The sequence below is a fragment of the Strix uralensis genome, chromosome 1, assembly GCF_047716275.1.
Source record: "Strix uralensis isolate ZFMK-TIS-50842 chromosome 1, bStrUra1, whole genome shotgun sequence".
Classification (NCBI taxonomy): domain Eukaryota; kingdom Metazoa; phylum Chordata; class Aves; order Strigiformes; family Strigidae; genus Strix; species Strix uralensis.
The window spans coordinates 82,741,202-82,768,569 of NC_133972.1; the positions used below are offsets into that span (position 1 = coordinate 82,741,202).

Sequence of the window (27,368 nt, forward strand, 5' to 3'; positions counted from 1 at the left end):
TCCTGCCCTGGCCTCGCCTCATGGGCCGCCCGCGGCGGGAGCCGATGGAAGGCACCGAGGAGGAGCGGCTGGTGCAGTGCCCCGTGTGCCTGCGGGAGCTGTCGGCCGCGCACATCAACTCGCACCTGGACCGGTGCTTGCAGGCCGGGGAGGGCGAGGCGGAGCCGGGCTCGTCGCCCCCTTGCAAGTGGCCGCGCCTCGCCGCCGCCCCGCCGGGGAGCCAGGCGGAGGGGGAGGCGGAGGATGCCCGCCCGGCCGCCGGCCTCCCCGTCTTCTCCCTCTTCCACAAGGGCCGCGGCGGCGGGCAGAGCCCGGGAGCCCCCGGCAGGAGGAGCGGGGCGGGGCGGGAGGAGGCCGCCGTGAAGCCGGCGGAGGGAGGCGCGGCGGCGGCGCCGAGTGGGGCGAGCCTGGCGCAGAAGCTGGAGGGGAAGCCCCTGGCCGAGCGGCTGCGGCCGGACACGCTGGCCGATTACGTGGGGCAGGAGCGGGTGCTGGGAGCGCAGACCCTGCTGCGGTCCCTGCTGGAGTCCCACGAAATCCCCTCCCTCATCCTCTGGGGGCCACCGGGCTGCGGCAAGGTGAGTGGCGCCGCCGGGCCGGGCCCCGCCGCCGCCGCTCCCGCCGGGCCCGGGCAGGCGGCGCGTAGCGACCAGTCACCGGCTCGCACCGTGCGGCCGGGGCCGGGTGTTCAGGCCCGTCTCTGCTTCACGGGCTTTCGAGGCTGATGAACTTAAAAGGTGGGGTCTGTTTATTTTCGAACTCACTCTTTTTTTTTTTTTTTTTGTCTTCTTGGTTTCTTCTGTAATGACTTCATGTTAGATGGTGCCCAGTAGTTTTCACTTGAATTACAAAAACACAACCTGCCTCCTGAATAAAATAGAAGTGGTTCACCCCCACCAGCCGCACTCCCTGCACCTTGCACTTTGGTTACGCAGGCACCTCTTGGTTTCAGGTCATTCAGATTTTGTAAACTCTAAAGCTTAAAAACAGCAACAAAACAATCTATAAAAACGTCAAGGAAATGGGATGAAATACCACCAGATTACTACAGTGCAGTTTGCCAGTGTGGGGTTTACTTTAGCCCACAAACCCAGCCCCTGACAGAAGGCGACTCTGGTGTGGAAGGGAGCTAGTGGCGGCCAGGTACTCATCCACCTTCAAACAAACACTGTGAAACAGATGCTTATGCAGGATCTGACTGCTGCACGGTGTTTTACGATACCAGGGACAGACTGTGGTGAATCCCAAAAGGTGCTGTAATTAGAGCATAGCAGTGAAGGGATCCACAGCTGTAGTGAGAGAAGGACCAAATGAATGCCTCAGGTGTGATCAGGGCAGAGCACTCAAAGATCTTGCCTTTATTTTGTCTTACTCTTATTTCGGATTTGGTGGGGGGGGGAGGAGGGAAGCTAAGCAAGCAAAACACATGGTTATCTCTGTCACTCTAATGTGTGCACAGCACTAAGTTTTGCATGTTATATATACAGATAGCTTGGCTATGTGTGAGAGCATGTGTGGGAAATCGGATAGGGAAACAATGACTAATGAATAAACACTAGCAGAGAAGTTACAGAGCAGCAGCCTGCTCTTAGCATACTTACTTGAAGATAAAAAGGGACTTGGTATGTATGGTATTTGAATAATAATGCCAATTAATCACAGTTAATAAGGAGCAGGTAAGAGAATAATGGATAGATGGTTACTGTTAGCATGATGCAACAGGTGGTTTAGGCTAGATAACATACACCTGAAAAGAAACAGCTGGCGAACTTAAATAATTGCCACTTCCTTTAAAATAACAAGGTAATATCAGAGAGATCAGAGGAGATGAGGTAAAGAAGAGCTATTTTTAAAAATTCATTAAAGGGGAGGTAGATTGACTGCAAGATGGCTAGAGAGAGAAGTGGAATTGAATTCTTTAGTAAATAGGAATCCACCTTATTGAATAATTTGTTCAGGGGCCTGCTTCTGTATTTATTCATACTCTTCTGCCTTTGGTTTCTTGTAATCAGTGTCAACGGTGTCTGCTTGCTCTTTCTTGAAGCCCATTTTGATTAGAAAAAAGTGCTGTTAACAGTGGTAACAAAGAAAAGGCCATGTATAGTCTGAAAACTAGAACTGAATTCAGTGGCCTTTGGGTTGTGATCTCATGAACCCACCTATTTTTGGCTGTGGAAATGCTTTTTCATGAGCTTGTGACAGCTTACACTTGTGTTTCAGGTCTTCTTTGGGAACCTTCTGTGGTACTAAGACTGTCTTTGAATAACGGGTGATCTGTTTCATGCCTGTAATAACGCAGCTTTCACGATCCCTTCTCATGACCCATCTTCCTCACCCATATACCTTATGTGGAGTTGTATTTAGTAAGCTTACTTCTCACAGATTTTAAATTCAACTGCTCATCAGTCATCTGACTTGCGTCAAGACTGTGCCCTTTGCCCCATCAAGGAACAGTTCCACAATTTATCTGTTACATTTTCTCTCTCCAAGAGCTTAAGCTATTGGGTAGTTCATCTCCTTTCTAGGTTACTTCTTCTCAGCAAACAGTTTTGAGGCTCTGTGCTTTCAGCTAGCTTTTCATGGACCATCCATTACTGACTGAACCAGAAATTCCTACTGCAAAAAGTTGAATGTTTCTCTTCACCTGTGCTTATCAGTATTTCTAAGACTGTGCTGGAGTATAGTTTCATCTTGAGCCCTCTTCCCCATGAATTGTATTGTCTGTCTCAGTCAAATGGCTGAAAGTTCTATCCTTTACTTAAATATTTTTTATTAAATTTCAGTCCTTACAGATTTAACATGCAAGGCAAAATAGCCCCCCTAAAGATGGAAAAAGAAACCTATGGTTGCCTGCCTGCCTCATTCACTTTCTCTTTGGGTTGTATGTATATAATATGTCTAAGAGAACATTTCATGAAGAAGTAGCCTGAAACAGGTGGAGGATGGGCAGATGAAAAGGAAGGCTATTTCTCTTTTTATGTGAAGAATCGCATAACTTAGTGCTTGAAACTTTAAAGATCTTGTCGAAGAGAAGTATTCTCACTGCCTGAGGACCTGTATGGACTGATCATCAAAAACTTCTTCTGTTAAGTACAGTCTTTTTCAGTGGGGAAAACATTACGAAGTAATTGCGCGTTATGTAGGTTCAAATGTAACAAGCCCACATGCTAAGTTTTGCCCATCGAAGAAAATGGCCTTATATTAGAAGGTAGGTGCTAAAATAGGAGTTTAATTAGATAGGTTGGTCAAAATTCAGAAGTGCTGTGTAAAATGGTTATAGACACCTTCACACTCCTGCTACCCATGGAATCTGGTTATTGCGGCCCATCTATGCTTTCTTCCGTTTCTACAGCCAAATGCCATGCTGACTGATAACTTCTTTTGAAAAGAGTAGAGCTGGACTAAGTAAAACAAATAAAATAACTGGAGATGGAATTAATCCTTGTGGCCAAATTTCAAATTAATATAATATTATCAATCTGGACTTTATGAGAATTAGTTCAACAGACTTTTTCTAAGCAAGAAGAGAGTAATCTTTGCTATTAACCTCCTATAAATACAGTATTGTAGGTCAAGTACTTTTGGAGAAGTTTTACCATGAAAGTAAAGCTAGGTACCAGAGTAAAAATACATGTGCTTTGTACTGCTCTGCCCAAGTTGATTTCAGCCTCAGCTGCACTTGAATATTCAAGGAAATGCAATCAAAACTGAAGACACAGAAATAAGGGTGCTTCTGTTGTGAGTTTATTTTGAGTTTCCATCTGTGTTGAGTCTTCTTATTTTAAGGGAGTGTTATCTTGTACTTTCAGTTTGTCATCCTAATTTCTTAGGAAGCCAAAGTGCTCTAGGTGAAAAGGTTTTTGACTCTTTGGTTTTGTTTTTACTTTCATCACTATTGAGTGTTGAACACAAGAATGTATTTTCTGCTTTTAAGAAGCTGAGCAGACACAGGCCAGAAGAAGGAACGCTGCCTCAAAGAGATGCCGTGGTTATTAACTTAGTTACCTTGTTCATCCTGACTATGCAAATTTTTTAAAGCCTGTATGAATCCTAGGGTAATCTGAGTAAGCCATACTGTGATTTATGACACCTTAATGCTGGGATTTAGATTTTTGCTTGCCTGCCATGGGGCACCAATTTTAGTAGAGTTAGTGGAGGGGACACAGCGTAACTTGAGCACTGAATAATTTTGCTGCCACGGATACGGTTTAAGCCTTATAAACTTGAACATTCTGTATTTAAATATGGTAAACATTCCCTCTTATGTTTGCTGTTTAACAAGAAAAAAAGCAGGCAACAAGTGTCTGGAACCCGCTCCCTACAAAAGATAAGACAAAGAACATTCATGCATGATTTTCTGGGGTCCATATCTGCAATCTAGTACTAAGGTAAAATGTGCTGTGTTGATATGAGTGCAAGACATTAAAAACCCCATAAGTGGACTTTGGAGTTTCTATCAAATCTCCACTGAATTTGTATTTTATTTCTAGGACTTCCTTGTATTTCTTTTCTTTGTTTCTATTCGAGACTTTGCTGTATGACACATTGAAACACAGAAGCATGTCCAATTTACATAGTTTGCTCCCCCCGTGTTTATCATCTCTTTCCTCTAGTGTTTTCTGTTTTGCTAATTCAAGTGATTGCCTAAATGGCTATTCGATTACTTGAGTGTATTTCACCTTTTCCTACTCATAATGCTTGGGACCTGATTTGAACTGTTTGAAGTAATGAGGTCTTTTGATCGATTACCGTAAGATTTTTAACTGAAAATGTGTGATGTTTTTTACAGTAACGTAGAGTGAAAGTGCAGAACAGCTCTGAAAAATGGGTTTGTCTTTGCAGTTGCCTGGGAGAAGTCTTTGAATACAGTGTGCTTGATTTTGCTTATCCCAACTTAAATCAGGAATAACTTAGGGTAGCTCTCTAGGAGGAGAAAACTGGAAGAGAAAATACAATTGTATTTGTAAAGCAGTTGGAATATAAGGAGACAAGTCTGGATGCAGCAAATGGAGGACAGCTCCATTTCAGTAAACATTATGCAATGACCTTGCATCTGTTTATGCTTGGCTGGACTTGGATTCTGGAAGTGCTGTAAACCACATGCTGTGGTTGTTGTTCAGTGACACCTTACTCCTCCAGTAGTCTCACAGTGGGCTATTTGGGGTGTGAGGAACCAAACAAGATGGGTAAGAATAGCATCTGCCCTTATATAAATGCCAACTGCTGCCACTTTTGATTGTGTTTATAGACAGTGTCCCTGGGCCACATTCATCTGCTATCCTGCCAGTTTCCTTTAGACACAACCTGGTTTATCTCCTGTGATGCAGTGCGGTAGCTTGGGGTCAGCTCAGCACTGTTGTGTAGGACAGACCCCAGCTTAAGCTGCATCCTGGGGAACTGCTCCCCTGGCTGGCATCCAAGGATGCTGGCACTGGTGGTGTCTCACTAAAGGCAGTGAAACAGAGTGTGGCCTTTCCTGACTGCTTGCTTGTCAACCACAGTATGGCCTCAAAGGGTTGAGGGTGAGGAGAGGCCATTGATGGCCATGTAAGCAAAGACAGGGAAATCCTGGCCAGAATAAAGGAAGAGGCAAAAATAGCGGGAAAGTCAAGGCTAGAGGGCAGCAGAAAAAAGCAGGATGCCAGTTCAGAACTCTGATAACGTAGCTTAGACCCTACAAGTCTATAGGTGTAGCTAGCCTGTTGGGCTTGTGTTTTGCACTAAGCTGTCAGTCTTTTGTCATCCCTGACACAAACATAATTCACACTGTGGTTTGTTCTGGAACAAACCAGCAAAGGCACTTGGTGGGGAAGCCTAGATGCCAGCTAGATTATCCCTGCTCAGGAATAATCCATGCTGCACTGCAGCCTATACACTAGTGCAGATCTGTGCCACATTGGCTTTGGTCACCTAAACGTGGCCCAGCAGACCATACAACCTTCCAGACTTGTTGGGAGAAGCATGTATGTTGGAAGGGCCCATCCAGGTGCAAGGAGAGCTCTTGCCCCAGTGTGATCCCATAAAGTGTAGTATGAGTATCAACTTCTCATGAAAAGGCTGCGAGAGGTGACAAGGGCTGTGAGTCTGCAACAGAATGACTGTGAGCTGTTCTGCACACCTTGCAGGAGCTTTCTGACATGACTGCTGAATGCAGTGTAGATGTAACCTGAGAGGCCACGTGTTTTCTGTGACCGACATCTACATCAGCTGTTTTGCTAAATTTATGCAATTTAAGAATGAATAAAGAAAGTGGCTGTGAACAGGCAGATCCCTAAACAAGTTCTATCTGATCTTCCACAAGAGTGAGGTAAGAATGACCTTAGGTTTCACAGTCAACTTCTTGACTGGAGTCTTTTTGACTATGATCTGACCGTATATGCTAACCTCTTCCCAATTTTTTCAATTCCACTTTCTGAAAAGAGCTAGGCAGTACCTGTCTTTACCCCTGGAAGGGGCCTTGGTGAGCTAATGCCGTGGGCATAGTTTAATAGCCTGGTAAAGACATGCAAAAATGAAAAGACCACCTTACTTCTAAGTGGGTAATGTTAGTCACTGAACATCAGCATCAATAGGATGGGCTTAATTTGTACTTGCTTTTTACTGTTTTCTTCCAGCCATGGGTGTGAGGTTGCATTGAATAGTGGCAGCACAGAGAATAGGGAAATGGGTTATCTCTTGCAAAGAGAGTTGCCCAGTCAAGGAAACTTGGGGATATACAGAAAATTTGTGTCTTTAGTGCAAACATCCAACTAACCAGATCAGCAAGTCTGATTGCCTTATCTGCTCTGACAGTCAGAGGTGTGTGGAGCCAAGCACACTTTGTGGGTTACTTTTATTTCATCCATAACTCGTATCAAAGCCTGGAAGAACTGGTAGTATAGTTGCTGGGAGCGAGCTTGTTTGGCTCTTTGTTTGTTGGGTTTTTGTAAATCTGGGATGGTTGCAGCCTTTTGGGAAAGGATATTCTCATTTGGGCTGACATGAAGAAATTTGCCGGATGCTGGAGGAGAGTTTCAGTAGTTAAGTGTTTGTTCTGTGTGTAATGGATCTGGAAATAAGTGACCACAGGCTCAAGTTGAAAGTGTTATTCATTGGTAAGTAATGGTTCATGAGTTTCTTGGTGGGTGTGTTTCCACGTTTTGGAATCGCTCCTTATGATGGCACTTCTTTAGTCTGAACAGATAAGTCAGTAAGGTCTTGCCATTTTCAGCACAAAACTTGAGATGATAGGTGTGAGTTTGGACAGTTTGGTGGGATAATGAAAGAGAACTGAGAACGATTTCTGAAAGGGGCAAGGATATTACACTGTGAGCTGTGTAAGGTGGAATTTTTAGTGAAGTTAGCAGAAGATTAGTTTGCAGGATCGCTCCTATTCTCATTGATATAAATGCCACTTAATTTACAGGAAACAAAACTTCTGCTCCTCCCCATAAGAAAAAAACCATGGTCTAAAGAAACAGCACCTGTGTAATAAAAGGAGCAGAATATCAACCTGTTCAGATTTCCTCTTCCTGCTTCTTGTGCTCATTCTGATACAGATGTATTCATTTTAAATTGCAACATCAGTGTCACTATTTTAAAAGAATTTATTTCTACTATAACAATTAAACCTACTTCAAACTTTATTTCAGACGATGAAGGATATTCAGTATGTTTTCTTTGCCTTATTCCATATTGGATTTTTAATTTTCTCCTTAGCCCTCAAATACATTGCCCCTGAATTTAGTGAGAGAAACTAGGGGTTTAGCATACTAGTTGCAGTTCTTCTGTGTAGTGCCTTCATATTTAGGCTACCCTGCTTAAGTCTCAACTGATTACATGTTCCCTAGGTTGTAACCTGATGATAACAAAGAGGGAGAAAACAGTGTAGCATGTTCCTGACTTTTGTTGGAGGTGGTAGGAAAGAAAGCAGCATAAAAAAAAATTGAGCTAATGGGAAATAATAGGCTTTCAGAGAAGTAGGGAAAGCTTGACCTGTATGTGATGGGCAGTTTGACTTGCTGAATGATTGATTGTGCAGAACAGAAGGAAGAAGCCATGAACGTGCCTGTCCATGTCAAGCACTGCTTTTGAAAGGCAATGTATGTTACTCTTATTACAACCTTAGCTGACCCAGAAATTGGCAGAGCTGGAGTGGTGTATGCTGGCTGAGGGCTGTGCAGCAGTTTTCAAGTAGATTCTTGGTCCAATTGTAACTTTCAAACAAATATTTTTGTAATTTTTTTGTTAAATTAGGGGTAGAAATATGGACTCCTGTGAATGTGTTTGAAAACAATTCCTTACTGCTTTTTTTTTAAACTACAAAACTATCTGTGACCTGGTGAATGAGGGCCAGGATGCAGTATGAACTACAAGTTCAAGTGAAGCTACAAGAATAGCCACTTGATTTTTTTAAAAAAATCTTTTTTTCCCCTCTCACCACTGCCACTTTTAGAGAAGAAAGAGATAAATCTTTCCTTTTTCATCCTCAGATCAAGGCACTTTTGTAAGGAAACACCACCTTTGGTTTTATTTTGTTAGCTTAGTTTCAAAAATAGTTTCACTTTTGTTTTGTATTTTCCCAGATCTTCCTGATTTCTGTAGGCTTTACTGCAAGCACTTTCCAGTGTGTCTTTCCTGTCTTGTCTCCTGCAGCGGTACAAGGAGGGGAGGGGCTGGTGCTTTGAGCTCCAAGGGGTGAGAGAGGATCTGACATGGGATGCAAGTCTTGTATCAGGATGTGAAATGACACTTCTTCTGAGGACAATCAGGAAGCCCTTACTAAAACTAAAGCAAGAATAAATAGTGATACATCCTCCCCCTTAGCCTCCCCTTTCCCATCTTGGGCTGGTTGCCATTTCAGGAATGAGGACATCCATTAAAGAGACAGAGCAGTGCTGCAACACCACTGGTAGCTGTGTGGTAGGTGGTTGCTTCTGCCTGCCACAGGATCAGCCTCCCTGCAAGAGGATCAAGTTGGCAGCACCAGCTGCTTTAACCTCAGTACTTGGAATATCTTCTGAAGTGGTTTTGTCTGCACCTGTCCCACTCCTCATCTGCTGAGGCTGTCCTGCCTTCAGTCTCCTTAGGCTCCTCTTTAATAGAAGAGCGAGCTCGATGGAAGAATCACCTGTTTTTCTCTAGCAGTACTTTCAAGTAGAGGTAACTCTGCCTGGGACATGCAGATACACCTGCCTTTACCAAGGGTTGTGAAGGAAAGTCTGAAAATTATGCCTGTGATGTGTTCAGGTGTAGTATCTGCCTGGGAGGTAGCGCCGGAGGTTGCTTCTGTGCTTTGGTATGCTCAGTGAGATTCCCTATATTCTGATTTTAAGGAGTTGTCTATAAGGAAAGAAAAACAACATAGCTGCACACTAAAACCAGCCAACAATTTGTTCAGTCAGCTCCCTTTTACTCCTTGGGGCCACAGTTTGTTTACTGTTGACTATTTAGATATAAAGAGTTACATTTTCTTAATCATACATATATTTTTTCAGTACTAACATTCTCATCCTTTTGGTAGAGAGTGGCTGTCATTAATTTCATTTTTATGTGCAGTGGAAATAGCAAAGGCATTAACAGCATTGTAGCTTTTTATTTCTTAAATGTGCTTGCACTGTAACTCTTCTGCAGGTGTCTTGGGATAGTGCAGCTCTTTATCCATTAACATACTCTACAAAATAGCTGCACAGTGAATTGCAGTCAGCCCTCCTTCTGTGACAGAAATGTATTTGGCAAAGAGTTCTTCCGTGGTAAAGGAGACAGCTGTCATTGCTGGCCTTTTCAGTATTGAGACTGAATAGGTCTGGTACGTAAAAGTGCAGGCATTAGAAATGCAGAAGTGGAATTGGCAGCTACCTCTAGCAGGAAGTTCTAAGTCTTCTGTGTGCTAGAATAGCATGAACTAAAATACCTTACTGTATAAACTGTCAACACTGTCCCTATGTCCAGAATATATAGCTTTGTTCTTTACATATTTCATTCAAATGAGTACTTTCTGTGTCCCGAACAATTTTTACAAAGCTTTCTCCTATTGCTGTTTCAGACTACGCTAGCACACATCATAGCCAACAACAGCAAAAAGAATGGCACGAGGTTTGTGACACTGTCAGCCACAAGTGCCAAGACAAATGATGTTCGAGATGTCATCAGCCAAGCCCAGAATGAAAAAAGACTCTTCAAGAGAAAAACCATCCTCTTTATTGATGAGATCCATCGTTTCAATAAATCTCAGCAGGTATTGTACTATACCGCTTCTTGAAAAAAGCCTTTGCCAGCACTTCTGTAAAATTTCCCTCCTTAAGATGATAGCTTACTTCGGGCTTTTGATTTTAATGTTTTTAGTAGATGAATTAGGGAGAGGCATAAAAATTAAATCCCATAACTAACTTCCAATCAATTTTTAGTTATTGTGATTCAAAGATTTAAGTAAAAGACTGAGCTATACTTATACCTGACTATTTCTGCAGAGTCATGTTAGGAATGTTTGCTGCATGCATCTTCAGTTCAGCATTCTGCATTACCTTTATAAAGGTCTGGAATAGGAATGTGCCGAGGGTGGGTGTGTGTTTTAATGTTGTCCCCTTTTCTCTGTGAGAAAAGAGAAAAATAAAGCATGGCATGGTACTTTGAGATAACACGCTGTTGCAGCCATCACTTGGTTTCTTTTTCCTTTTTCCTTTCCTGGATAAAAGTTTTCTTTAGTCATACCATAGAAAGCTTTGAATTCTGTACTACATGTTACAGTTTTTATATTGAACCATACTGCAATCTTCCTATAGTTTTCTGAGCTATCTTATAGAATTATGTGGGGAATTGTAGCCCTAAAAGTTGATAGAGTATTTAAAAGTAGCCTTACTATATGGCTTATTGCTTGGCAAACATAAGATACCATGAAATTGCCTTATCAAATAAAACAAAGTCACATAAATAAACTGAAAATTTTCAGATTTTTGACACTGTTTCTTTTCAGCTGGTAGGGTCATTCTCAGTGCAAGCATGAGTTAAGGTGAATAGTCTGTAATGTGCTGTGTGCATGAAATTAAATCATTTAGATAGCTGAGTAGATGAGCTGCCTTGTCAGTGAGGTTATTTGTCATATCAACAGGGAACCCAAAGATTCACAAGATGCAAAAAATGTAGCCTACTCACATGGGATGTTTCAGGTTGTCATTGATCGAGATCAGCTTTTTCTGCTTCCCTCCCATCCTCAGGACACTTTCCTTCCTCACGTCGAGTGCGGGACAGTGACCCTTATAGGAGCGACCACAGAAAACCCCTCCTTCCAAGTCAATGCTGCTCTTCTGAGCCGATGCCGGGTGATTGTCCTGGAGAAGCTTTCAGTTGAAGCGATGGAGGCGATTCTGATGCGGGCTATCAGGTCCTTAGGGGTCCAGGTTTTGGGCCAGACCAACCAGCACAGCAGCTCTGCGACTGGCAGCAGCAGTGAGAGCTCCGAGTGAGTACTTTATGGGCTGCAGGGTGTTAACGCACACAGCCCGAGGAATTGACTGCCTGCCAGGGAGAGAATGAAGCAGTTGGGGGTGGGAAGAGAAACCCTAGCCACTTCTGATAGTAAAGAAAAGAAGTGGCAGCATATGGCAGGGGTGGGTGGTGACAGGAGAGAGAGAATTCAAAGCACTGGCTCTCTCCATCCAAAACATAATCTCACCGTCTGGATTAGGAGAGAGTTTTATACTTGGATCTGTAGCTCCTGACTCACCCTCCCAGGATATTTAAATCCATTCTGCTGCTGAGGATTTGCTGTGGAAGCCTGTAACTGGGTCTTTGTCATGTCCTAATGTGTGGTACTTCTTGCTACTGGTTGTAAAAGCATCATGTTGCCGTTAAGTGGTGGATGGGGCATCCCCTCTTTAATTTGGAAGTGCCTGACAAAAGTTTGTTGTTTTCTGAGAAATTTTTTTAAAATAAGATCAGGGAGGATACTACTGTTCTTTAGATGCAGGATAAGTGCTGTGGTGTGTTTTATGACATGCTGTGGGGAAAGGGGGCTGTCACTGTGAGGTGTTAATAGATTGTTTTAAGAAAAACTTTGTTTTTCCTCTGCTCCTTGCTTCCAAACCAGATAGTCATGTTAAACATTTGGGAGAGTTTTGGGAAAAACAAGGTATCGATTTGACCGTAGGGGATATTATCTGCCTTCTGAAATGGCCAGCTGGCAAAGTAGAATAATGCTTGGCACTGCGCTACTTGCGTGCAAGTTACTACACTTCTTTCATGTTGATGTTTGTCTATACTTCTAGTAATTTGCAGTGTATTGATAAGGTGGTAATTGGGCAATCACTCTGAAATAAATGAGAGGGAATCCACTTTGTCCTTTAGCTTTATTACAGAATGTAAACACTAAGAATCGCTGACTTGAACACTGAGGTCAGGGCATGGAAGGGTGCCCTGCCTCATGGTTTACTCATCTGTAGCTTTTACATATTCTACAAATGTGAATTTTAGAAGAGATGGCAGTACTGCATGTCAGCCGTAATGTAATGGCACAGCTGTGGTTGTGGCTACACCCTGACTGGGGTTCGGAGACTTTCCTTTCAGTGCAGGATTAAAGTACAAGGCATAGTTTCAGCTGCAGTTGTTTGGGTTTGGGTTTCGCTAGACTCTCCGTATCTGTAGCCTTCCGTTAGCTATGGATGATTTAAACAGCATGGTGTGGTGCTTCGTCAAGCTGAAAGAAGTCTGGCAGGCAGATTGTCAGAGTAGCACTGTTTCAGAAATCTGTCCGTGAAGAGAGAGGGCCCCACTCCAATGGCTAACGTGTGAGCCAAGCATTTAAAAATAAAAGTGAGGTTCAGAATTTAGGAGCATTTGTTGCAGTTGTGTGTTAAGTTTTTCTTGTCTTTACTGCTGCTATCTGGGTCTGGTGTGTAGTTGATAAGTACTGTTGCTGATGAGTTTTCCTTTTTATAAGTCATTGTCCCATACTGCCGTTTCAGTTTTGGTTGTCTTGTTAGTTCTTTCTTCTTGCTTCGCTGTCAATACCATTTCTGCTCCTTCATTTCCTCTCCACCTACTACTCTGAAGGAGCAGCTGTGTCTCATCTTTATCTCTTCACCTCCCTGCCTCTATGAAGCAGGACTGTCATTAGATGCAGGCAGGTAACAGTGTTCGTGCTGTCCTGAGGAATAAATGAAAGTCACCAATTACAGTTGAATTGGTTGTTCACTGTGCTCACCTTTGTTCCAGAGTTAGAAAAGGAGCTGTAAGGCAGCATGTCCCCAAATGTGGGGCATGCCCACTTTGAAAATGCTGCAGAAATCTAGGCAAAAGGCACAAGAAAGGCGTGCATTGAATTTTGGATTTCACTTCCCATCCGAGTCTCCCCTCCCAAACCACGGAATTGTACTATGAAGTCCTGCATGTGCTGCTTGGCCTCAGTTAATCAGATGGTCTTGGTATCACATCACTTGTCTGACATGATGGCTGACCTAGGTGAGATTTTGAAGAACAGGATGATTTTCTGTGGTCTCTCCTATTACCTTGAGGAATAAGGTGAGGGTGAATCTTTCTTAGTCTCTATGGGCATCTTCAGTGCTCAACAAGAATGCAGCCATCGCTGAGTGATTCAACAGGTTTCATTGTTTCCGCACTCTGTGCATGTGCAGCAGTTATCAAAAGGAAAGTGTGCTCTACCCTTATCTGTTTCCTTAAATTTTGTTGGTGGCTTTTTCTTATCTTCTACCATTACTGTAGGTTTCTGATAAGTTTAGGTCACCTCGCTTCTCTTTCATCCCACTGTGGCCTTTTCTTGCTGTAAAGCTGAAATAGAGCTAGCAGGAGGGTGTTACCTACTTTGGTATCTTTTTCTTTGTTATATCATCACACTCATGAAGCTCCTTTGACAGTTTTTATGTGAGGTACTGTATTTCTTTAGGATAAGATGTGCTTTGTGTTATATTTTCATCAACTTTACTGCCATTAAATTGTGCCTCTTAAAGCCTGCAGTAAATTAAGCTGAAAGATGGGAGAATATGAGAGGAAGAAACATACTCATGAAGAAGAAAAGTAAGGAGAAGTCAATGTTAAAGATGCTTTATATTGCTGAAACTTTGTGCTTTCCGCAGTTTATGCTGTCACAGTAACAGCACAAACTGTTCCAGGTGTACACTGATATCCTACATTTGTACTGTGTCAGTGATGGAGAAAATAAAATTCTTTTCTTCGCAGAATCATCTAGGTTGGAAAAGACCTTGAAGATCATGTAGTCCAACCATTAACCTAACACTGACTGTTCTCAACTACACCATATCCCTAAGCACTATGTCAACCCGAAATTTTTCTTGCCCTTTTATTTTTATCAATCAAGTGCTGCCCTCAGAGTGGTATCTCTAATAGAAGTCAGACAGTAAACTGGATGATGGATTAATGTATTTGAAGTTAGATAGCACAGAAGGCATACAGCTGAGGGAGATGAAAGGTTCCCCAGTTCCCTGTTGGCAAGCCCGGACATCATGCAGTTCAGCTTGTTAGGGGCTGTATTACAAGTACTGACAGGTTTTGAATTCACTGGTTTTTAAATCAGTGTTGAAGATGGGCTTCCTTTGGGTCATCGGTGTTCAATACCTTTTTTAAAATTAATCCCTTTTTTGGAACGTCCATCCAGTTTCCTTGCAGGAAATAAGAGTTGCTGGGTGAGAGACGACATTTGAAGACAATGCTGTAAGGCAATGAGCGATGCATATTATACTGCAGTGTTTCAGATGAAGAACTGTATTTGCCTGTAGAAGTGTTGCAGTCTTGTCAAGGAGTAAATGTAGTGAGAATAATTGCACTGAGGAAGTAAGAAAGTACTGATTTATATGTAAAAGAAGCAATATGTACTTTATCTCATGTTCTGCTCAGTTATTTTTAAATCTTTCATCACACAAGTTCTCCTTGCTTGGACTTCCTTATATTTACTTTCTGATACTGCTTACACCCTCTCGTCATTGGATCAAACGCTGTGCTGTTGTACAGGTTTTATGGGTAGTTCATCATAGGTTTCATGTTGGTTCTTGGCACAAACTGTCTTGAGGGTGTGGAAATAAGGAGGAATTGGAAGGAGGAGTTATCCTGTAGTGGTAGTTTTCCATTCCTTAAGCTAGTATATCACCTTCAGGTCAGTGAGTGATGGATCCCGGGGCGTCCCTTCTGGCTTGTTTATGTTTTTGTCTCCAAGTATCATCAGTTACAAGGTACCAACATTGAGCATTGGCATCCAGTGGGTGTTCAGTGTTAATTTTGGAGAGTGAAAAATATATGAGATTGTCCATCTGCAAGAGGATCAGGAGCTTGGAAGGAGGTCAGAAACCATGGGAGTTATTCTGCCTTGCAGTTCTAGGGTGTGCAGAAGTCGGATAAAGTGAAAGGGTATAGGGCACTTGAGCTTCTGAAGACAGCGTAGAATTGTAAAATACAGCGAGTGTCTTTTGGAAGCCAAGGTATTGAAATAATTGTCATCCAGATTTTGAAATTGGACTCCTACCTAGTGAAATTAAAACGTCAAAAAAATTGAATTTAAGATTTTGATTTCTCAGAAAAAATAACTGAATTCAGTTATTCTGAGTATAAAATGTTACTATTTTGAAATACTGAGTGTGAATGGAGCTGAGATTATGGAACAGGGAAGCATTATGTTATTTCCAATTAGTGATTCTCATCAATATGCTGTGCAAACAGCTTGTATGTGGAAATCATCTCCATTTATTCTTGTTCTTTATCATGTCCTATATGTCGTGCTATTGTTGTAGACGTGAACGGGATCAGCCTAATATGTGCTACGTCATTTGGAGCAGAATTTCCATTTCCAATATGTTGTATCTTGGTTTTCACCATGGAAGTGGACAACACCTTTGCTTGTAACCAGATTTTTCGTGCTTCGTTGTGCATATTTGTTTCAATTCCTGTAGCACCAATTGCTTGTGTTGAGTCAACACGGCACTTAGAGTCCTATAGTGAAACTGAAGAGACAGGAATACAACTCAGCTTTGTTGCCCAGCTTCTAATTAGCAATAAATGGCAAAAGTACTCTGAGGCCTCAACTTTGTTTGGGACAGAATGTTCTTAGCTTCTTGCAAGGGTAGTACCTGTCTTTTAGTGCTCTCAACACTTCCCCTCCACTTGCAGTTGTGGGTATCGGTGTGAGGAGGTCTCAAGCACATGGTGTTCTTCTCTGCAAAAGTCAGGCAGGGAGCTTAGTCCTTGCAGGTGAAACCACCTCTTCAAGTCTGCCCTGCTGGTGTATCCAAAGTGCTTGCTCAGTGTGCAGCATATTTGGTTTTGTTCCTTGTTGATGGAGGTATGAGCACAGGATGTCTATGTGTAGTGCCTGCTGGGTTTTTAAAAAGGGCATTTGCTTTCTTTGCTGGCTTCTTTCATTGCATATAGAAAAATCTGGTGCCCATCTGCAGTGCTGAAGGGTGAATGTTGCTCCCTGATTTTCAAGGAATTTGATGCATGAGATACTTGACTGAATAAGTCCCTGTGCTGTTATATTCTTCTGCTTCCCTGCCCAAACATGAAGATGGTGTTTAAAACACCTTGGAGAAAGTGCGGTATTTTGGACTGCCACTGTGTGTGCGTGTGTAGGGTTTTTTTCTAGCTTTATCAAATACATGAGAAAAAAGGAGATGCAGATAAAAATAAGATACATATATGTATATCGATAGATTTATTTTTCCCACAGGATGTGATTCCTGCTGCCCACTGTCTGCAGCGTGGGTTATGGCCCTAGAAGACATTTGTCAGCCTTCGCTTGCAGTGGTGTGGATTAAGATTGGAGCTCTACAAGTTCTTCCCTCTTATGTATGGGCATAAAAGGGCTCAAATACTGAGTGTTGAAGTTTTTTCAGCACCTATTGTCTTTTTCTTTTCTGTGACAAGTGCAAAGTAGGTTTGCAAGGAGGAAGAGGAGGCAAGTAATGAAGATTAGTGTTACGTGTGTCTGGGAACCCTGGTATTGGCTTTTTGTATACCACTGGTAGTAACAGTAATAAATCTTTCTGGTGAATGAAGTGCAGGGCTGTTGTGAATCCTTAATTATTTGGCACACAAGGGCTTCATAAGAAATTGCCTGTCACGCCAAGCTTTGTGTGTTAATCCCCACTTATACATGTCACTCTTGATTTTCAGTCCAGTTACTAGAACTGGCTAAGTTAGGGCCATTACTTAATGCCACACTTTAACACCGCTAGCTGCTGTTTCCAAATCAAATCAGTTGTACCCTCTGCCTGACGAACACCTCAGCCTTTACCTTGTCTACATAACTAGAGTCTGAGGGTCAAATCCTCCACAGTGTGCATGTGAAATGCGTATGCATGGTTTGCATGTCTCTCCACAGTGGGGACTGCAGCCCAGCAGATGAAAATCTGGAGAAAGAGCTTGAATAGGTGGTGAGAACAGTGACTTGCATGCACTCAGATGCCTTTCGTTTCTAGTAACATATTTTTTGTATCGCAGTGACTAAGTTGTAATACCTGTTACCATTTTAAAAAAAGAATGTAGGATGCACGTACACTTTACCATGTAAACAATCCTTCCAATTGTTGCTTTTTGAATAACCTCTGATAGCAGCTCTTGCTGTTGTTAGGTAGTTCAAAACCTTATGCTAATTACTTTACACCTTGCTGTATTCTCCCACGTGCATTTAGATAGTTTCCTACCTTGTCATTGTCCTTCCAACAAGGAATTTGAAGTGCTAGCTATGAAATGCTGGTGGAGTGAAACCTTGTAAAGTTCAACTGGCTGTTCCAGAATTGTGTTCTGGCAAAACCCTAACTCTAGTTTCCATTGAATTTAATGAGATGAGGAAAAATAAGGGGGTTAAATAGATGAGAGCTCCTGCCCTACCTTTTTCATGTGCAATTATATTTAACATGCATTGGGACAGGAGGAAGAGGGGTCAGGTCCAACAGTGTTCTCCCATGCTCTGTGATGCTTAATCATGACCGAATGAATTAAGAACAAAACTTAAACCCAGCTCCCTCTCAACAAACTGTTTAAAGAGCATCTCTAGCATAATATGCAGGGAGAGGAGCATGGTGGAACTAACAGTGTGTGGTTATTCTGTTGCAGATTCCCGGTGTACATAGAGGAGAAAGCTCTAAGTACCCTAGCCTACCTTTGTGACGGTGATGCAAGGACTGGACTGAATGGACTCCAGTTAGCAGTTCAGGCCAGAGTAGCCACAGGAAAGACCACTCCTTTGAATATTACCAGAGGTGGTTCTGTAGATGGCATTCTGATAACAGAAGAGCATGTAAAGGAAGGGCTACAGCGATCTCACATCCTGTATGACCGAGCAGGTGAGTACCTGATAAGAGTTTCTGAGATGCAGCGTTCTCAAGAGCTGATAGCCTCTATGACTTCTGTTTCTTCTCCCCCTTTCGTAACCAGCTGTTCTAGTGAAACAGTGGTTGTACTGAAGTTTGGCCTAAAAATTACTTTACCTTTACAGTGTAGCAGGCTCACACAGAAATTCCTTCGAAATAGGGTTTCCTCTTACCACTTGGGAAGCGTAGGTTAGCTGAAAGACATATTGCTGTCCTGTGAACAGCTGCATGGCAAAATTATTTGTTCTTTAAGGTTATTAGAATATTGTCTTCTAAGACGATTTGCAAATGTAAAGAGGGAGAAGTAATTTGATGAGAAGGCTTATTCTTGGAGGGTTGGAAATCTTCCACTGCACTGCTTCTCCTTTGAAAGTCTTGGAAGTGCTCACATTCAAAACAATGTGTTATGTGAAAACCTGAGCAGTTTGCTTTACTTTTAGAGTTGCTTTTTAAGGTAATGAATTTTGTAGCTTGTTTAGGGCAGGTCACATAAATCTAATTGCATTTAAGGCTTCCTAATGTGATAACCACTCTTGCTAAATTTGTGACTTGCCAATGTTAGACATCACAATAGTTGGCCACTATACCATTTTATATGAGAGGGTTAAAAAATCAGAGAGTAAGTGTTAGAGATTAGGTGAATCCCCTTGAATGCGTATGCTAGTTCTTCAGCAATACTTGAATCACTGTGCAGTATAGTATCAAATGATTATGTGAAGCAGTATTTGGAGAACTGATTGATTTTTGTTTTGCCACTGTATCTGATAGGCTCAATTAACTGTCACTGCTCAAAACCTGTGATGAGAGGTTTCTTGAGGTTGTAACATATGCCTGCTTGCAGCCAGAATGCTACAAAGAGGAAATGATGGCTCATTGTCAGGAAAAAGTCAGCTGGGCAGATAGAGATATGATGGCAGCTGAGAAGTCGAGGGTAGGCAGCAGGAGAAAGAAGAACAATTTTACGGAGCCTGTGACAGGATGAAGTCGTGATTAGGAGGAAGTGGAAAATCTGACTGGTTTACTGGTGTGAGTCTCTTACGCAGTGTAGGTCCCTTGTGTGTTTGCTGTCGCCTTGTGGCCACTATCATGCAGAACTCTTGGCTGTGCCCATTGCTCCCAGCCCTCCTACGCTTATTTGCTCTGTTAGAGATGGCACAGAGTGCCTCTTCCCGAGGCTTGTGTCCAGTCTAGGAAGCATGTGTAAGCCCCTTCTCGGTGGCAGAAATCCTTTGAGTTCTGTGTAGAGTGGGGTTTTTTTTGTCAGAGATTTTCAGAGAGGGGTGAGAGTGGTGAAAATTCTGTTTTTCTTGGTTGTACAAATGCCAAAGAGCCTGCTACAGGTACTGTCACAGTAGCAGGTTGCCCGAGTACATGCCTTTACAAAATCTTTCTCTTCTGTGGAGTAGTCTGTGTCTCGATTGACCACTTTTATCCATAGAAGAGAGGGCTGTTTGTCCTTTTATGTACAAAGGGCTTCTGGATAGAGACTACTAAAGATATTTTTGTAGAATGTTTTAGCTAATACTTTTTGAATTACAGTTGTGGTGGTAGAATTTACAATCCTCTAATAGAAAGTGTTCAGCCTTATAAAGTGGAGGAACATGATGCTGTCTAATCATGATAGCAGCAGCATACATTTGAGTGTAATGTGTTCATGTAGAAAGCACAAAGTAATTGATTAGTGTACAATCAGAGTTGCATAAACATGGAATTTCGATTTTTACATAATGATTTCTTTTTGGTCACCTTCCACAAAATCTGCCAAATATGTGTGGTTGGGCATTCATTTATGTATTTTTGCCAAGTAGTCTAGGAAGGAAATTATTCATAATCCAGTCATTAGGCTATTGTTCTGGTCTCTGCAGACATGTAAAGACAAGGCCTTTGTGCAGATAATCTATGCATTTTAGCTGGAAGGACAAAGAAACAGCTCTAGTGAAATTTCAATGCCAGCAGCTGCCTGCAGCCCTTGCAGTGTGAAAGGAAACAAACTATTTAGTCATACTTTAGCTTGTAATTGTGTTTTTTTAAATTTTGATTTTTGGAGAAGATGATGCAGCAACCAAGTTAATTAAAGTTTAACTGCATATGGACAGCAAATAGATTTTTAAGATAGAGTTATATTGTCTCTTCTTCCTCTTACGTATTGTGTGTCTCTGCTAACACTGATTTAATAGCAAATACAAAAAATAAATATCAGAATAATAGCAGGATTTTGTCTCGCTGTCTATGTGGTAACATAACTTCAGTTATGGTAAAGACTGGGAATGTGTTAAGATGAAGTTAATTTATTCTGTAATCTGGAACACTGTTGTTCCTTCCTCTTCTATAGAGGAGGAAAGAGAAGGTGTCTCACGCCATAATGTTTTTTGCCAGCTTTATTGTTTTCTGCTGGACCAGAATGAGAAGTCTTTTTATCCATGCTGTTGCTCTAGTCTTTCTTCCAAGGCTTTCTTCTGTCCTTTATTGCTGAGCAGTTGATGTTTACCTTTGGCTAAGACAGCAAACAATGTGAGGTGGGGCTGTGATTTTACTTCTGACTACTACCTTACACATAGGGATTGCTTCAGAAGTCCAGATATTAATTATGGTCAGTGAATGAGGTCTTTTCTCTCTCTTCTACCAATAAGATCTTAGATAAATCAACATCTTAAATTAGCTGGAAAACCCTTTATGAGCATGCAAAGCAATTTAGGGGCATAAATCAACAAGATTTATGCATTTGTATACATTAGACACTAAAAAGTCCTGTCCTCCACAAAGCCTCTTGTGTAGTATCTTCTTTCTCTTTGGAAGGGTATTTGCCATTGTGGGAACAAAGAACAAATGTATTTTGATTCCAAAAACTCTTTAGAGTTTTGATTTCAAGAGGCAGTGATAGAAAACTGGCATGTGTTTGTCTCTCAACTGAATTGATAAGGCTAAAATCTATATGTTGGCTAAGGAGCCTGAGAGACAGAGCTAACAGATGAAGCTCTGTAAAAAGTTCTAATTTTTTTTAAACTGCTTCTGGTATCTCACGTAGAATATATGTAAACTGTATTTTTAAAAAGAAACATAAAACCTCTTTGTCCAAAGCACATAACTGTATTTTGCCTTTAATTGAAACTACATTTAAAGTACAGCTGCACAGTTTTTCTCAAGAAGTCCAAGTCTGGTGTATAAGTATTGTCATTATGTTGATAACTTGGTCACCAATCTTGACTTTGTGTGGAAGGGGATGAAGGGAGAAAACTGTCCCCTTTCTCAGCCTGCGTACTCTTAAGTCCCCTGCAGGTATGCGTCTCTAGTCCCAACTTATCTGCTGGATTCCTTCTGCCTCTCCAGCTGGTATCCCCAAGTATGACACTTTACAGTAGCCCAAACAGTGTAGAAGAGTACTCCAGCAAAAAAATCTCTGTGAGTGCAACCTCTGGAGATATTTAAAGGCTGTCTTCCTTACTTTTAAGAGACCAAGAGACGCCTCTACCAAGAGTACGATGCGAGTTCAGCTGCTTGGGTTTATTGCTACTAACTCAAGTGTTGTGACAGAGCACGAACATGCTGTTTGTGTTGGCACGAGTGATGACTGCATACCACAGGGCTCATTGTGTGGAGTCCTAGCAAAAATAGCTGTCTGCTGGCCTGCATACGCCGGCAACGCATGTGCTGAATTCCCCACAGAACCACACTGCAGCGTGAGCAGCAGCTCAGGAAGATGGATTCAGTTTCTGACCTGGGAGGTGGAGGTCTTGCAGGCTTTGAAAGGAACAATTGCAGTGGTATGAGGGCTTCGGTTTTCAAACTCATGCATTTGGCCTTTTATTTTGCAGGGCCTGCAAGCAATGATGATGTGTTCTGATATAGCCCTCGGGCTGTAAATCCTTTTAGCCATAGAAGAAGAGAAATATTAACAGATTGCTGTGCATGCAGCCAGTTGCCTTTATAATACACAGTTAGCTGTGAGCCAAGGAATACCAGGCACTTTAAAAAATAAGAAAAGCAGATTGTGTGGAAAGTTTAACAACAATATTGCTGCAAAATACTCTCACAAGTTTTAATTAAAAGAAATGCATAGGAATCAAAACCAGCTGCACAGAGAAAAATTGCAAGCAAGAAGGGGTCTCATTCAGTGTTTGTAATGTTGACCCTTCTAACTGTAGGTCTAAAAGATCTGTGGAGTGGCTTTCTTTCTCCTTGGAGTCCATATGTAATCTTATATTAAACTTTAATGATAAAAAAAATTTCCTGTGAATTCTTTCAGTCTTCCCACTTCTTATTTAGCAGACTGGCTTTCAGGTTTTGGTTGTGGTTTTTTTGTTTCAGCTGCTTACAGTTTTCAGGACCTTTCCAGTAGTGCAGGTGTCCACAGCTGAACTCGACATTCTTAGGGGTTTGCCAGGGTTGTGTGCTGCAATCCTGTTTCCTCCAGATTGTGTAATGTGCCATCACTGTGTATCCACAACAATGTTTCCTTTTTTTTCCCTATATAATACAGCAAACTTGTGTTTGTTTTACTGCACACTTTATTTTCAAGTTTTAGTTGATGTGAAATTTCTTCTTCTAAAATATCACTAGTGTATAGTACTGGATTTCTCTGATTCTTCTGTTGTCTTCTCAGAGTTGTGTGCATGTCCAAAAGCAATGGTCAGTGGTTTGTATATGCTCATACTTTTTGTCAGTTAGGAGATATTTATATAGAGTCTTATTCCTAACTGCTTAAAATATCCATTATTGTTTGTTTGTTTTTCTTTTGAAGGAGAGGTCATTAGGGTACCAAAACCAAATTGCTTGCTTTCAGTGTTTAAAAAAAAAAAAAACACCTCCTTTTCATCTGCAGTTGCTCTGTGATGCTTATGTAGTTAGTGGAATGACCCATGTGGCAAAGCATGAAGGTGCTGAAAGCATTATTGAACTCTGTAATCACGTATACAGAAAAAGAACTTGAAAAAGCAGGTTATGTTTATGTGCTGTGATCTAGTGAAATATATTCTGTTCCCTTAAATACATTTCCCTTAATTTCTTCCTAACAGCTCTGTGTATCTCTTCTCTCCCCATTCTAAACAGGAGAAGAACATTACAATTGCATCTCTGCCCTGCATAAGTCTATGCGAGGCTCAGATGAAAACGCTTCTCTTTATTGGCTTGCTCGAATGCTTGAAGGTGGTGAGGATCCGCTCTATGTGGCAAGGAGGCTGGTGAGGTTTGCAAGTGAAGATATAGGTCAGTATTTGCAGTATTTCATGTTGGAATGTTATGTTGAATGAAAATCTGACAGGCTTCTGGTTTCCAAAAAATTGGCTTTTGAGGAAAAAACAACCCCAAAACTGCTGTGTGCAAAATAGGTACAAAATACTGAAATGCTCCACATCCAACAAAAACTTTTTATACGCAGAGACCTACATGTGATGGTGGTGTGATGATTACCAATTGCAGGAGAAAGAAAGCTTTCTGAGGTCAGGTTTTGGCAGGGTATTAATGTGTATTCTTTTAAAATCTGGTGATTGTAGGTCACTGGTAAACTTGTGTGACTGAAAATGTGTATTTCGGGGATGTCTGGTTTTTTAATGACTGTGGAAGGTGAATGCCTACCTTGACTTGCTAATTTCAGATTTGATAGCTGGCTCCCTAATTGTGAGACATCTTGATTGATGTACCCAAAGTAACAGATGCAGCAACATCTGGTGGGTGAAGAGTTACAAGATCTGGGGAAGCTATGTCTATATAGCAATATTTCCCCATTTCTTTCTCACTTCCAAAAATGTAAATGAATCATACACTGGCAGCTGCCAGCTGTGGCAAAAGATTCAGACTGTAAATCATACCCATGATTTAGAGATTTCTTTGGGGGGAGGGGGAGATGGGGCAGAAAGAGGAAGGCTGCGGATGGACGGAGTACATCTTAGGTATAACAAAGTACCAGACATTCCAACATCTGAGAAAGCAACTTTGAAATGTGCATGGATAAGCTTCCCTCTCACAGGAGGGGAAAAAAAGGAAAGGGGGAAAAAAAAACCCCACAATAGCTAAAGTAAACTGACTTTCACCTGCTTTTATCCGATCCCTTTTTGTAGGGCTGGCAGATCCTCTGGCTTTAACACAAGCAGTTGCTGCTTATCAAGGCTGTCACTTCATTGGAATGCCAGAATGTGAGGTAAAGGCTTCATTAACTCACTGATTTGAAAATACTGCTAATTGTAAAATCTAGTGGTAATTATAATTTAGTTACTTATTTATTTGGCACTCCCCTTCTCTGACAATTAAGAGACCATTGTAGCTCTTAAAATAGATGCCATAGTTTGAACTTAAATTCCCCGCATATTTGTTATTAAAATGTGGTATGTGAACTAATGTAACTTTGCTCTGTCCATTTATTTTTCTCTGTTATAAATAAGATATATTCTGATGTTCTAAATTAGCTATTCTTTTTTAGTAGCAAAAATCACGAAGAACTGTGTTGTTATTAAATAATAATATTCATATTGCAGCAGCAGGCAGAGGTCAGTTTAAAAACATAATGTCTGTCATATTACACAAACAACCTGAATAACAGCTTAAAATAGCTTAAAAGAAGTCATTTAACATTCTCCCTTTTCTTCTTTCCAGGTCATTCTAGCACAATGTGTGGTATATTTTGCCAGAGCACCAAAGTCTATAGCGGTATACAGGGCATATAGCAATGTCAAAGAATGTCTGAGAACACACACAGGACCTCTGCCGCCTGTTCCGCTGCACCTGAGAAATGCCCCAACAAGGCTCATGAAGAACTTGGGCTATGGTAAAGGCTATAAATATAACCCCATGTACCAGGAACCTGTAGAGCAGGACTATCTACCGGAAGAGTTGAAAGGAACAGACTTCTTCAAGGAACGAAAAACGTGACAGCCTTGCTCTGAATGGGTTTTGATTTTATGACTCATACATTTGTACTGGGATGTAAATTTCCCTTATAGTTTTAGCCACCTTTTACTGTTGTTGAAAGTATTAAACCACTGAGCCTTTCAGATACATTCTTCTCCTTCTGGTTTTGCTACTGTTATTCTGAAGGTGTTTTGTAAAGAATTGCAGTTAGGCAGTATAGAAATGAAAAATTAAGCTTTATCAGTATAGTGTTGTCCCCTCTGGTCCAAATGAAATGGAGAGGAAATGAGAGACTTGTATTTCTGTCTCTTGCTGTGAGGCAAGGAATGTTATTGTGCTGCTCTTTAAAATCAATATCTATTTCAGATTTTGAGAATGTTTCTTTTCTGCAAAAATTGTAAATTGTACCCCCCTGCTAAAATACAGTAAACAAAACGTAATTACAGTGTAATCCTTGCTCTTACAATGTTCCAGAGACTAATTTTGTACGACAGCATTTATTAAACCAATAAAGTTGTTAAAAATAATGTCTATGCATTTGTTTAAATATTCTTATGTCAGCAGAGTGGTTTTGAAAGCTTGAGGTTCCTTTAACTTCATCATCCCTACTTTCCAGAATATGTTTAAATCATTTGGGAAGCAGAATAGTCATGAAAACAGCTGAATTATGTTAGTTTTTGAAGCTGTATCACTTAAAATTTTTATTGTGTGATGAGCTTTTGGTAGGTGCTTTCAGAAAGGAGATTCCTGGTAGCAAAACACACTCATGTATTTCCAGTTGTGCTCCAGGAATTCCATTAGATTTGAATTGGAGAACTGAAAGACACAAATTGACTTAGTGCTGTTATAATAGATTTTGGCTTCCTCTACCTACTGAAAACATATCCACATCCAAGATTGCTGTTGACTGAACATTTCAGTAAGTGCAATGTACGGTCATGGCAGTGTCCCTGATGTTGACAACATTCCTTCACTTAAGTGATGATTATTTTTCTTCTCCTCAGTCCTCCTTAAGTATGCAGTGGTCCAGTGTGCTGAAAAGCCAGCAACTGCTAAAACCGCGTGTGACTGTGCTAACTAGCAGTTGGGTAGCAGAAGAGGGCCGTGTTTGGCTAGAATTACAGCAGATAATTAGAGAAGAACATTTTCATTACTGAAATGCTGAGCAGCCACTGGGGCAACTGTCTGCACTTCTCAAAGTGCTGTGGAGTAAACTGGCCACCAGCAATAAGGATGTGTGTCTTGGCTGAAAATTACCACCTACACAGTAGCGCAGTGCAGTTACAGCTGGATTTGCTCGAGATCTACTCAGGATTTGCTTGCTACATGTCCCATATACCTTTGTTAGTGGGTCTGTACTGGTTGCCTGGTGGACTTCAAGGATTCCTGTCCTGATCCTGCCTAGTTTATGAAATGTGATGAGGTCAAAACTTAAAAAGCTTTATCTATAGCTTCAGATCTTCTTTTGCTGTTCAACTAAATGCCACGTCCCTGTTAAAAGAAAGAGGTGGCTCTGCTGACTTCCCTGAGTGATGTCAGATGGTTACTAACTCTCCTCAGAAAGGACTACATACCACAGATTTATTTTTTTTGTAATACTATTTAATCATTTGGTTTTTTCTGATGTGTTACACTTGCTGAACAATGACTGGTGTTTCATTCCACATTTACAGTATCGCACTTAACAGTTTTTAAAAACTTCTATTCAGCTACCTGATTCAGTTTGTAAATAAATACTTCCTTCTTTGGCAAAGGGAAACTTTTGCGTTTGGAGCCATACCGAGCTCTTCGCACCTCTCTCTAGCTATACCTGTGATACGACCCAGCCACCTGCTGGTCAGCTGCCTGGTATACACAAATTGCAAGCAGGTTTTTCTTGACAGCGGCAGTATTTGGTGCTGAGTGGAGCTCAGATCAGAGGGGTTGCCACAACCGCGCATCTGGAGTTCATACAAAGCAACTTTTGCAGACCAGGAGGTCTGCGGTCTGAGGATGCAGTTCCAAGTCAGGAAGCCAAGTTTAATTTCCCTGCGGCAGGAAATTCAGCTGATTACTCTTCTGTTTCAGGATAGACTGCTGGACCTTGGCCTTGATCGAAGACTTTCAATATACAACCTGCAAAACTTTTTGATTACTGTCTTCTCTTGACAAAAGGGTATTTGTATTGGAGATTAATTTTGTTGTGAGGCTCCCAGCTTGGGTAGTCTTCATATTAAG

At 41.5% G+C, this 27,368-nt stretch overlaps 2 protein-coding genes across 2 annotated transcripts in view; one reads left to right on the forward strand and one right to left on the reverse strand.

The window, feature by feature from the left end:
• The window catches only part of MYLK4 (myosin light chain kinase family member 4), a 79,954-nt gene extending 68,705 nt beyond the window's left edge, over nucleotides 1-11,249 (reverse strand). The window contains exon 1 of the mRNA XM_074873312.1: nucleotides 11,131-11,249. Coding sequence (XP_074729413.1) covers nucleotides 11,131-11,186 — 56 coding nt within the window. The 5' untranslated portion in view covers nucleotides 11,187-11,249. The remainder of the gene's footprint in view (nucleotides 1-11,130) is intronic.
• Nucleotides 1-25,678, forward strand: WRNIP1 (WRN helicase interacting protein 1). The gene is made up of 7 exons (XM_074873298.1): nucleotides 1-578; nucleotides 10,025-10,216; nucleotides 11,193-11,437; nucleotides 18,055-18,284; nucleotides 23,358-23,513; nucleotides 24,365-24,444; nucleotides 24,897-25,678. Exons 1-7 carry the CDS (start codon nucleotides 21-23, stop codon nucleotides 25,170-25,172), a joined length of 1,737 nt encoding a protein of 578 aa, XP_074729399.1. The 5' UTR covers nucleotides 1-20; the 3' UTR covers nucleotides 25,173-25,678.
• The last annotated feature ends 1,690 nt before the right edge of the window (nucleotides 25,679-27,368 follow it).

Excerpts from the sequence above, each read along its gene's own strand:
- WRNIP1 (XM_074873298.1), top strand. The coding sequence starts at position 21 with ATGGGCCGCCCGCGGCGGGAGCCGATGGAAGGCACCGAGGAGGAGCGG. Across the intron at positions 579-10,024 it reads GGCCACCGGGCTGCGGCAAG|ACTACGCTAGCACACATCAT; the intron begins GTGAGTGGCGCC and ends TTGCTGTTTCAG. Across the intron at positions 23,514-24,364 it reads GTTTGCAAGTGAAGATATAG|GGCTGGCAGATCCTCTGGCT; the intron begins GTCAGTATTTGC and ends CCCTTTTTGTAG.